Here is a 12,142-nt window from a genome sequence, read left to right as displayed (position 1 = left end):
ACCCCCATTTTCTCCAATGACCCTTCCCCTAGGCCATCCATGATTGGATTGTCATGTAATATCAGAGCAATGGAGTTACCTAAAATAGAATGTCAGATATAGAACCAGATAAGAATTAAGCAAATGTTCTTACCACCCATTCCCAAATTACATCCTCCCCAAATTCCAGAGAATGTAGTTTGTAAGTCCTCTTAGTTCTCATGTCATTTTATCAGCTCATCATCATTAGCTAGTAGAATAGGAAATTAGATTTGTGAGTCTATTCTCTTACTATTCCTTATTCTACTATATCATGATGCCATAAAAACATAGGGGACAGTAAGGAGTCATTAGCAATTTTCCCAGCAATAAAACCCAGTAACCTTGAGGTCTGAAAGGTACTTTATCTCAGTACTAGATCTGTAAAGATATTGACAATTTGCAACAACTTCTCACATTGGGAGTTGTAACTGGAAAGATATCTGCATCTATTGTTTCTCAGAACATAATACCTCTTTGAAGTAGCAGAACTCAGATGTAACTGTACAAGAGTTTTCTGACTCAATATCCATTTTCCTTACTTTTCATGTCTTGACTGTATCTTCCTGCATCTCATTAATCTCATGAGTCTTTGCAATCAGCTTTTTTACTGCTCAGTACAAACATTCCCCTCCACCCAGAGTCTATACCACTATAATATTGTCACCAGCTGAGCGCCAGCTTGTGGAAGATAAAGTCCCTCAACTTGCTATCAGTTCTGTAGGGGTGACATGTTCTCTCCTTGAAAACCAGATCTCCTAGAATCCTGGGTAAAGCACAGCAAGTGAAATGCTACCCAGCATGGGTACTAGTGGGAGAGAGTAGACTTACAAACCTGCTTTTCTAACATTCCCTTTAGGAGACTGATGTCAGTGTTGTGAATGCAGAGCTGAGAAGACTAACACTTATCTTTCTCTGGAAAGTCTGACAGGTTGTAGTTTGGGAAATGGGTGGTAAGAATGATCACTGCTAGATTCTTATCGCTTGTTAATACCTCTACATCCTGTTTTAAGTAAATGTGCTCTTATATTACTATGATATCATAGCATTAATTCTGGCTAATTGGGAAGAATCAGTGGGAAAAAATAGAGCCTTTGGTGAACCCAAACTGCTTCCAGGAACCTGAATAAGGCAGTAGGGTGCCATATTCATAAGTCAAAAGAATGACGTGTAAATACATTCATTGTTTTGTTTTGTTTTTTCTTTAAACAGGCCAAGAAGCGGGAGGAGATTCTTCATCTGTTAAGAAAACAAAGAGAAGAGAGAATAGAGGTGAGACTGATACTGAGAAATGTACATGAACTTCCCTGGAGGGACAGAGTGTAGTAAATGTTTTGTAATATATGGACACTATGTTTATTCAGTCCACATTTTTTTAAATAGGCAAAATTCAGTCAGTATGTCATGAGCAATGACTAAAAGAAAAATCTACTTCATTTATGTCTAAGTCAAATCATTTTTTTTTTCAGAAGGAACTGGTTTCCCTTCTTCATAAGCCAAAGGTCAAGGTACCCCAAACAAAGTAAGTTTAAACCTTTCAAAATAATTTCTCCCATTTCTAGTTCCCTAGTTAAGGATGTGTTTTATTATAGAGGAGTGGAAAGAAAACATTTGACTTTGAATCAGAAGACCAGTGTTCAAAGATCAGCTCTGGCACTTATTATTTGTGTGCCCTGAAGTATTTGAACCATCTAACCTTTCTGAGCTTCAGTTTCCTCATTTGTAGAATGGGAATAATATTTGCACTTCCTGCCTTTGAGAATTATAGGGAATGTGCTTTAAATAAAGCTCTATAAAGTACTTGAAGTACTATGTAAATGTGAGTTATTATTAGTAATTATATAGTCAGAAGTTATTTTTTTTTTATATTCTGTCCTGCCGGGACTCCATTGCTGGGACTAAATAATCTAGTCAATGGTCAATTGAAACAATTGGATAATAGGGAATGCACCTGTAATTTCGTTGGTAAAGGGAACTCCCATATGAAGAAACCTGCTCCACCAATGCACGTTTGGCACTTTCTCTGTAACCAGTAGTCTTAGAGAGTTACCTAGAACAATGATATTAAACTAAGATAGAAAAGGGCCACAAAACTGTACATGAGAATCCCTGCTAGCTGTATATTGACTTAGAAAACCATGTATTATTAACATTATCTATGTTCCATTGTCTTTTTATTTTGTTAAATTATTTCCCAATTACATTTTAATCTGGTTCTGACCACACAGGCCCCATGTTTGATACCTCTGACCCAGAGCACTAAGAAGTTAAAAGACTTGTCCAGGGTCATACAATGGCCTTCCTGGCTTCAAGGGTGACTGTAGAACAGATAAACTCTTTGATTTGGTGCATTAAAAAGATCACATAGATTAACTCGACATGCCAAACAGAGCACCAGAGGGAAGGCGGTAGCAACAGGGAAAGAACATTAGAGCAATAACTACCCCTAAAACTGGGGCAACAATTGACACCCCCCCCCAATTAGGGCAGCACCCACACCCAAACTAGCAGCAGGTAATATTTCCAAAATGTGACTGAGAAGTACAGAGGAAAGAGACCTCTTATAGTTGAAGGACCTGGGTTCAAATTCTGCTTCAGACACTTTCTTCCTATGTGATCCTAGGGCAAGTCACTTAACCTACCTGGATATCAATTTTCTTATTTATGATATGAGAGGGTTAGCCTAAATGGCCTCCAAGGTCCCGTCTGGCTCTTGATCTTTAATGCCTTCTAAAACAATTATCTTACTTACTTCATGTTCAGTAAGCATTAATATGCTGATTACTGAGATCAGTTTAAGAAAGAGATGAAACAGACGTGAGTAATTTGGAGAAAATCTTTTATCATTGCTTCCTTCTCCTGAGGACTATTTTTGTGTCATGAGCCTAGGTCCTCTGACAAGAATACAAGACCTATGGGATTGAAGGAAAGACTATTAAAATCCAGCCCTCGCCCTGCAACTTTCTAACATGGCTTGCCACCTTTCAGCTCTCTATGCAAGGCACAAGTAACCTTTCTGTGTGGTGAGTGAGACAAGTTTCCAGTATTCTCCAGGATTCACTGAAAGAGCATTCACAAACTTAACAATGTTACCTTGCATAAAGTTATCAAACCAGACCCGTCCTGTGTTCTTATACCTTCAAGAATTGTGCAGAATGTGTTCCTATCTCTTACTTATTTGGAAAAATAGCATTTTAAGGGCTAAAATACCCTGAAGTTGCTCAACAGCCCTCAATTTGCCCTTAAAGTAATGTTCTGCATTGGTGGCAAATTCAGGTAAACTATATTGGAATTTCATAGGAAATTATTAATAAGCATAAGCCCAGGTCAGAATGTGCTTTTAAGCATTTGAAAAGAAGGTAGAAATAATAATGACTAATGTGTATATAGTGTTTTAAGGTTTGCAAAGTCTTTTGAAAAATACACTATTTCATTTGATCCTCACAACAAACCTATGAGATAAGAGCCACTTATTATTTATTATTTATTTATTATCCCCATTTTACAGATGAGCAAACTGAGGCTGAAAGGTTAAATGACTTGCCCAGGGTCACAAAGCTAGTAAGTAGTTAGTAAGAAAGATTTGAATCCATTTCTTCCCAGACCCCAGGTCTAGTACTGAACTACTAGCAGACTGACTAATTGGAGAGCCAGCTGAACAACAACCCAGATTTATTTAGCACTAGTTTTTTAAAGCACTTTCCTCATAAGGACCCTTGAGGTAAGTGAGTATTATCATCCCCATTTACAAATGGATTACAAATAGTTTACTGAATCCTATGGCAAATAGTTTTACCAGAGAAGAGAAGAGACAAAAGCTAGCAATGTCATTACTTGGGCTCTAAGGAGATTTCATGAAACAATTTCCTTAAGCCAAAGAAGGTGACTTCATAATTGATGCAAGTGCTCTTTTCCATTATGAGGACATATTTGTTGAAAAAATAAAATAAAATAAAATAAAATAAACAGGAACCGTACAAACATCCCAGAGGGTGGGGAGGAAGGATAGTTTGATTTACAGTGTTAATAGAAACTCCATCCTTTCATCAATTAGAAAATCTGAGCATTTGAGATGGCTTTGTAAACTCTGAAAAAATAAGGACCAAGGTCATATATTGGTTTGTAGAGAACAGACTATAGAACTAACATTAATCAGGGGTCCCCATTCATAACACATATCCTACAAAAGAGGCTATCTCATTCATTAATCACCACTCAGCTTTTGTTCCCATCAGGGAACCGGAAGTATAAACATTTAGGGTTTGGGGTTTTTTGTGATTACTAATATCCTGTCAATGTGTTTCAACTTGCATATTACTGAGCCTGAGCCCTCAAAGACACACAGTCTTAGTCTATCATTTTTATTACAATAAAATTCATTGATGCTGAGTTTACTCATAGCTTGAGTCTTTGGCTAGCCTTATCCAAAGTGTAGTCCTTACCTATTTGGTATCTTTTGAGGACTTTCCCTAACCAAAAACAAACAAGAAAATCTCATTCAAGCATTCACAGTTAATGAATGACCCAATCACTTGAGTTAAGCGTGATGCCTTCTGGTTACTGGGAACACTCTGACAGGGTTGATGGGGATGGAGACACCAGAAAAGGCCCAAAGATGACCCCAGAAAGAGTGAGGGGGAAGGAAGGGAATGGAAGGAAGGGGGAAGGTAAATCCAGCCTTATATATCCCAGAAAGAAAATTATTCTAAACTCTCCCAAGATTTCTGTTGACTACAATTCCTTTAAAAGTAAAGAGTCTTTCATTCCACAATTAGAGATAAAGCTTAAAATGTACATCCTCTTGGGGCTAGTATGATTCTTTAAGTTATATTCATCACTTAAATTTGTACTTGCAATTCACATCAAATCCTTTCCTGGAATCAGGTTTTTATAAGGTTTTAGAATGTACCAAGGCACTAGAAGCCTGAAAAGGGGGAAAAGGTGTGGGCAGAGAAGGGAGAAGAAATGGAGCTGGAGAAGAGGACTTCAAGAACAAAGGAAAGGGCAATAGGTATGGGAGTAGCTTATATTTTTATAGCGTCTTCTCATTATACAGTACTTCTTTACCACAGTCCTCTGACACAGGTGGACTCAGTAGTACTCCATTTCACAGGTAAATTAAGGCTCAGCAGATGTGTCTGTAGATCTAACAGGATGCATTAGAGCTAGCATTGGGCCTCGGGTCTTCTAATTCCATGTCTAGCGCTGCATCTGGGTGGCAGAGTTGGTCGCTGGCCTGGAGTCAGGAAGACTTGAGTTCAAATCTGGCCTCAGACACATTGGCTGTGTGACTCTGGCCAAGTCACTTATCCTTTTTTGTTTGCTTCAGTTTCCTCATCTGTATAATGGGGAAAATAATAGCATCTACCTACCAAAGTTATTGTGATGAGTGCTTAGCATAGTGCCTCATCCACAGTGAGTGCTAAGTAGATGTTAGCTTCTAGCTATTATTATTAGTTATCTAACATTCTTTCCGTTATTACCTACAGAGACAGAAGACCTGTTATCTTGAGTAAGCTAATTACTTCATCTCACTTGACCTTCACCTCCTCATCTGTAAAGTGAAGTAGTTGGACTAGACAGTCCTTAAGTTCCCTTTGAGTTCTGTTATTTTAAAGCTCTAGAGAGCATATTCTTCCTTAGGGCTGGCCCTGACTGCTGTCTGCAAGTAATCGAGTGGATCATTTTTTTTTGACATTTGTCATAGCTTCACACATCTCTAACCTTGGCAGAAGAATGAATGAGATAAGGGTGATTGTATTTATGCCAGACATCCTTATAGAAAATGAAAAATTCAGTTAATCATCTAGATATTTCATGGACAAAATTTAATTTTCATTTTTCACCCAGATGGCATGACATAGTCTGGGGATAGTATGTATCTCTTATCTAAAAGGACTGTATCTTTCTTCCCCCACCTAGGGGATATGGTGATTTTTCAAGAAGCTTCAGCAGAATCCCTACAGAGAGACTGAAGCAGATTGCTAAGTGACCTTGGGCAAGTTGCCTCAGTTTCCTCATTTGTAAAATGAAGGGGTTGGACTTGGTCTCTAAAATCCCTTCTAATTCTAAAATTCCATGATTCTATGCACTATATATTCCTGTGGCTAAAACTAGCCCAGCTAAAAGATTCTTTGGGTCTGATGCATGATAACTGCTTCTGGAATAGCAGCAACTGGGTTCCTTAAACCATGCAGGGCTGAATCAGATCTTTCCTTTGGACCAGTTGTGTTGCTATAAGTATGGTCACCTAAAAATAAACCACATTCTTTCCTAGCTTGGACATTTTCTTAGTCATTTAAATCCTTAAATTAACTCTTTTTAAATATGGACATATATTCTTTCCCTCCTGTTGAGTAAAGCCACTTCAACCCATAGTGAATGATCTCTCCTTTCTCTGTATTCCTAAAGTGCTTCTCATCTAGAGCGTTCACTTGGCAATCAGTTCTAGAATTCTGGAATGATAAAACTGGAAGGAATATTACTTTGTAAATTACCTAGTCTTAATCTCTCATTTCATGGATAAGAAGAATTAGGTCCCAAGATGAGGAATTTGCCAAAGGTCACACAGTTAGATGACAGAGTGCTGAGCCTAGAGTCAGGAAAACCTGAGTTCAAATCCAGCATAGGACATTTCCTAGCCATGTGATCCTGGTCAAATCACTTAACCTCTATGTCTGTCTCAATTTCCTCAACTGTAAAACAGATATCATAATAATGCCTATCTTATAGTGTCATTGTGAAGATAGAATGAGATAATATTTGAAAAGTCCTTAGCTCCATTCCTGGCACATAGTAGGCACTTAATGAATGCTTATTCCACCAATCTTAAACTCAAAGCATTTTCATCTTGGTAAGACCTCCCAGAGGCTGCACTCTGTTGGCATGACCTCCATAAAATGATGAGACCTCAAAATGAGAATGGAATGAAAAATAAAGGAAATATCAAAATTGAAAAAATAATTATTCTGGTAATTGAGGTTGTTTTATCAGTAAATAGATCCAGTACAGACTGGATAGAAAAACCAGCATCAAGACAGTCCTAAACATGAAAGTTGGTCCCTGAATTCTCCATTTTGGGGACAAGTATAGATATTGCCTCTGAAAGGCAAGGAAGTTTGAGTTTTCTTCATTTATATATGATTGATTTGTTAGTATATGCTTGGTGTGTACTTTTTAATTATATATGATCTACATCCCCCCAAATAAATAAATAAATGGTTCTAACATTTCCCTGTCCAGTGCTTTTTCCATTCTATCACTAAATATCAGCGATGATCTTATGACATTTTTATGTTGTTGTCTTGAACTCATTAATCTCCTGAATTGTTATTTAGCTTTTCACATGTTTATATTTGTTTCTCCCGACTGGATTATAAATTCTTTTGAGGCAGCATTATGTCGAGTACTTCTTTCTATTACTCACAGTGCCTAGAATACATGTTGTTGTTTTTGGTGTTCAGTCATTCAGTTGTGTCCTATTCTTCAAGACCCCATGGGCCATAGCACACCAGACCCTTCTATGCTCCAGTCTTCTGAAGTCTGTCCAAGCTCATGTTTGTTTTTTTTCCATGACACTATCTATCCATCTCATCCTCTGCCATCCCCTTTTTCTTTGGCCTTCAATCTTTCCCGCCATCAGAGTCTTTTCCAGTGAGTCTTGTCTTCTCATTATGTGGCCAAAGTATTTAAGTTTCAGCTTCAGTATTTGACCTTCCAATGAATAATCTGAATTAATTTCTTTAAATAGTGACTGATTTGATCTCCTTATTGTCCAAAGTACTCTCACAAGTTTTCTCCAGCACCACAATTATAAAGTGCTAATTCTGTGGCACTCGGCTTTCCTTATAGTCCAACTCTCACAGCCATGCATTGCTAACGGAAAAATCATAGCTTTGACTCTACAGTCTTTTGTTGGCAAGGTGATGTCTCTGCTTTTTAGTATGCTGTCCAGATTTGCCATAGCTTTCTTTCCAAGGAGTAAGAGTCTTTTAATTTCATAGCTGCAGTCACCATCTGCAGTGAAATTTGAGTCCAGAATATAAAAAGAATATAAAATCTAACACTGCATCCATTTCTCCTCCCTCTATTTGCCAGAAGTGATGGGACCATTGCCAAGATCTTAGTTTTTTTGATGTTAGGCTTCAAGCCAACTTTTACCCTCTCCTCTTTCACCTTCATCAAGAGGCTTCTTAATTCTTCTTCACTTTCTGCCATCAGAGTGATATTATCTACATATCTGAGTTTATTGATATTTCTCCTGGTAACCCTAATTCTGGCTTTTGATTCATCCAGTCTGGCATTTTGCATGATGTACTCTGCATATAAGTTAGTGCTCTTTTTCTAACCTTAAACTAATCAATTGTTCCATGTTTGGTTCTAACTGTTGCATACAAGTCTCCTCAGGAGATAAGTAAGATGATCTGATACTCTCATCTCTTTAAGGACTTAACACATTTTGTTATGATCCATACAGTCAATGGCTTTAGTGTAGTCAATGAAGCAGAAGATGTTTGGTTTGGGTTTTTTTTCTGGAATTCCCTTGCTTTCTCCATAATCCAGTGAACGTTGGCAATTTGGTCTCTATTCCCTCTGCCTTTTGAAAACCAACCTGCTCTCCTGACAATTCTTGGTTCACATATTGCTGAAGTCTAGCTTTCAGGATCTTAAGCATAACCTTGCTGGCATGTAAAATGAGCGCAATTGTTCAGTAATTTGTAAATTCTTTGGCATTGCCCTTCTTTAGGATTGGGGGTCTTTTCCAATCCAGTAGCCATTGTTGAGTTTTTCAAATTTGCTGCCATATTGAGCCTAACGCTTTAACAACATCATCTTTTAGGATTTTAAATGACTCAGCTGGAATTCTGTCACCTGTTACTGTCACCACCTACTTAGCATACTTCCTAAGGCCTACTTGACTTCATTCTCCAGGATGTCTGCTTCTAAATCACACCATTGTAGTTATTAGTGATGTTAATATATTTCCTGTAGAGTTTTTCTGTGTATTCCTGTCACCTCTTCTTAATCTCTTGCCTCTGTTAAGTCCCTACCATTTTTGTCTTTTATCATGCCCATTTTTACATAAAACATTCCTTTGATATCTCTAATTTTCTTGAAGAAATCTCTTGTCTTTCCTATTCTATTATTTTATTCTAGTTCTTTACATTGATCATGTAAGAAAACATCCTTATCTCTCCTTGCTTTTCTCTGGAATTCTGGTTTCAGGTGAATATATCGTTCCCTTTTTGTTTCAATTTCTTTCTTTCCTCAGCTATTTGGAGAGCCTCATCCAACAGCCATTTTGCTTTCTTGCTCTTCTTTTTCTTTGGAATGTTTTTTGTTGCTGCCTCTTGTATAATACTGTGAACCTCTGTTCATAGTTCTCCAGGCACTCTGTCTATCAGATCTAATCCTTTAAGTCTATTCATCACTACAACTTCCTATTCATAAAGGGATATTCTTTAGGTCATACCTATGTAGCCCAATGGCTTTCCCTCTTTTCTTCAATTTAAGTCTGAATTTTGCAAAAAGCTCTTGACCTGAGCCTCAGTCAGCTCCAAGTGTTGTTTTTAATGACTATATAGAGCTTCTCCACATTTGGCCACAAAGTATATAATCAATCTGATTTCTATATTGTCCATTTGGCGATGTCCATGTGTAGAGTCACATTTTGGGTTGTTGAATAAAGAATGTTTGCTATGATCAGCAAGTTATTTTGACAAAACTCTATTAGTTTCTACCCTGTTTTATTTTGTGCTCCAAAACCAAACTTGCCTGTTATTCCAATTATCTTTTGATTTCCTATTTTAGCATTCCAATCCTATACAATGAATGTGATTTTTGATGTTATTTCTAGATTTTGTAGGTCTTCATGGAATTGATTAACTTTGACCTCTTCAGCATCGGTAATTGGGCCAAAGACTTGTATTGCTGTGATACTGAATGGTTTGTCTTGTATTCAAACAGATATCATTGTCATTTTTGAGGTTATATACCCTAGTACTGCTTTTCTCACCCTTTTATTGACTACGAAAGCTAAAGGAATCTTGCCCATAGTAGCATATGTAATGATCACCTGAATTAAATTCACTCATTCTCACCTATTTAAGTTCATTGACGCTGGAGATATCAATGTTCAATCTTTCTACCTCCTGTTTGACCATGTCCAGCTTACCTTGGTTCATAGATCTTTCATCCCAGGCTCCTATGCAGCATCAGACTTTGCAGACCCATCTGTGGCTGAGCTTCCTTTCAGCTTTAGCCTGGCTACTTCCTTTTTTGGAGCTACTTGTAGTTTTCCTCCCCTCTTCCCCAGTAGCATGTTGGATACCTTCCAACCTGAGGGATTCATCTTCTAATAATGTATCTTTTATCATTTTAGTACTGTCCATGGGATTTTCTTGGCAAAGATACTGGAGTGGTTTGCCATTGCCTTCTTCAGCTCATTTTACAGATAAGGAACTCAGGCAAACAGGGTTAGGTGAATTGCCCAGGGTCACACAGCTAGGAAGTGTCAGAGGCTCGTTTTTTGCTCATGAAGATGAGTCTTCCTGATTCCAACCCCAGTGCTCTATTCACTGTGCCACCTAGCTGCCCCTAGTAATTTTTACTAATTGTGGCAGAAATTGGACCAGAGAACACCCTTTGTAGCATGCATATATTTGTTATACTTTTAAAAGCATCTCTGTAAAAGTATAAGGGCCACATGTGATTTTTTCTAAAATTTTATTAGTTTCTAATAATAATAACAGCTTTTAGCATTTATGTAGTACCTATTATGTGGCAGGTACTGTGCTAAACTCTTACAAATATTACCTCATTTTTTCTTCACAATAACCCTATGAGATAGATACAATTATTATCTTTATTTTATAGTAAAGGAAACTGAGAAAGACAGAGGTGCTGTGACTTGCCCAATGTCATACAGCTAGAAGTGTCTGAGAAGGAATTTGAACTCGGGTCTTCTTGACTCCGCTAGCATTTTATCCACTGAACTACCTAACTGCCAAATAAAAGATGATTATAATTAAGTGGGTCTCCCCTCACTAGAGGTCTTTAAGAAAAAGGTATATGAACACTTGTTAAGCATATGGTGGAGGGAATTCCTGGTCAAACAAGCATCGTACTAGATTGTCTCTGAGGTTCTTTCCACTCCCAACATTCATGTCATGAAACTGCCTTTAAGCAGTGTCAGCCCTGGGAATAACTGTGGCTGAGTCGACTGCCTCCTTCTATGACGCTGCCAGGCTCGGGTCATTCATTCTAGGGAGAGGGACCTGACAAGCTTTTCCCCACTAAGGTTTCAGCAATTTAACATTTAGTTCTTCCTAAGGATGTTTGCCTTTTAAAAGTACAGAGGAGTTTGCTTATTATAAAGGAATTAATGGTGGAATTTCAGGCACTATGACACCTGTGTGGGGACAGTATTTTGGGCATAGGGGAGTCTTCTCACATTCCTCAAATACTACCACATAGGCTTACACCATGTATGCAGAAAGCTGCCCTGTGTTGTAATATTTAATATGCAGAAACCCAAAGTCTGTACTTGTTTCCTGGGGAGATTTCCAAAAGATCATTTCATGATGTAGAGAGTGTATTCAAAACTACAGCTGTGTTTACTGGAATTGACTTATTACCTCCAGCAGGAAAGTACTCACAAAATCAGAAAAAAAGGACCGAGAAGAAGTGAAGGCCTTGGGTCAGCTTGATTGACGGTGAAAGAAAGTAATTTCGCTTTTGAAATTGTCTCCTGCCACACCATAGCACCTCTTTGTCAGGTTCTTTTTTGCTGTTCTAGGTTAAAATATCAATGAAATAAATTTACAGACAAATAAACTTTCAAGAGAACTTGATAAGTTGTGTGTACTTATTGTATCTCTTATGCTATTTGGTCACTGCTACACTTGATAATATCTGTTCCAATTCTCTCACTTCACGCTTTCTTATCCTCCTCTTGTTTACATTTTTGTGTTTCTTTTTGAAGTTTATTATAAGAATTGCAGGATTTGACCACATTATAGGTGTGTCAAAGGCACCGGAAACAGGTGTGGTGAGTATGCCAACTCGGGAGCCATCAGGAAAAACAGGGAAATGTGGGGGAGGAGGGATACTGGTATCTCCAAAA

General features: G+C 37.8%; 1 protein-coding gene across 3 annotated transcripts in view; it reads left to right on the top strand.

The window, feature by feature from the left end:
- Positions 1-11,852, top strand: part of CUNH11orf88 (chromosome unknown C11orf88 homolog) — a 50,264-nt gene extending 38,412 nt beyond the window's left edge. Inside the window, exons 4-6 of one of the 3 annotated variants that reach the window (XM_027847355.1) lie at positions 1,231-1,290; positions 1,488-1,540; positions 11,664-11,852. In XM_027847355.1, coding sequence (XP_027703156.1) covers positions 1,231-1,290; positions 1,488-1,540; positions 11,664-11,730 — 180 coding nt within the window. In that variant the 3' untranslated portion in view covers positions 11,731-11,852. Of the gene's footprint in view, positions 1-1,230; positions 1,291-1,487; positions 1,541-5,507; positions 5,595-11,660 lie in introns of those variants that run through there. The other 2 variants (XM_027847354.1, XM_027847353.1) reach the window with 2 other exon arrangements.
- The last annotated feature ends 290 nt before the right edge of the window (positions 11,853-12,142 follow it).

The sequence above is a fragment of the Vombatus ursinus genome, unplaced genomic scaffold (genome assembly GCF_900497805.2).
Source record: "Vombatus ursinus unplaced genomic scaffold, bare-nosed wombat genome assembly UNPS02015398.1, whole genome shotgun sequence".
NCBI lineage: Eukaryota > Metazoa > Chordata > Mammalia > Diprotodontia > Vombatidae > Vombatus > Vombatus ursinus.
This window is presented reverse-complemented; position numbering and strand designations above follow the sequence as displayed.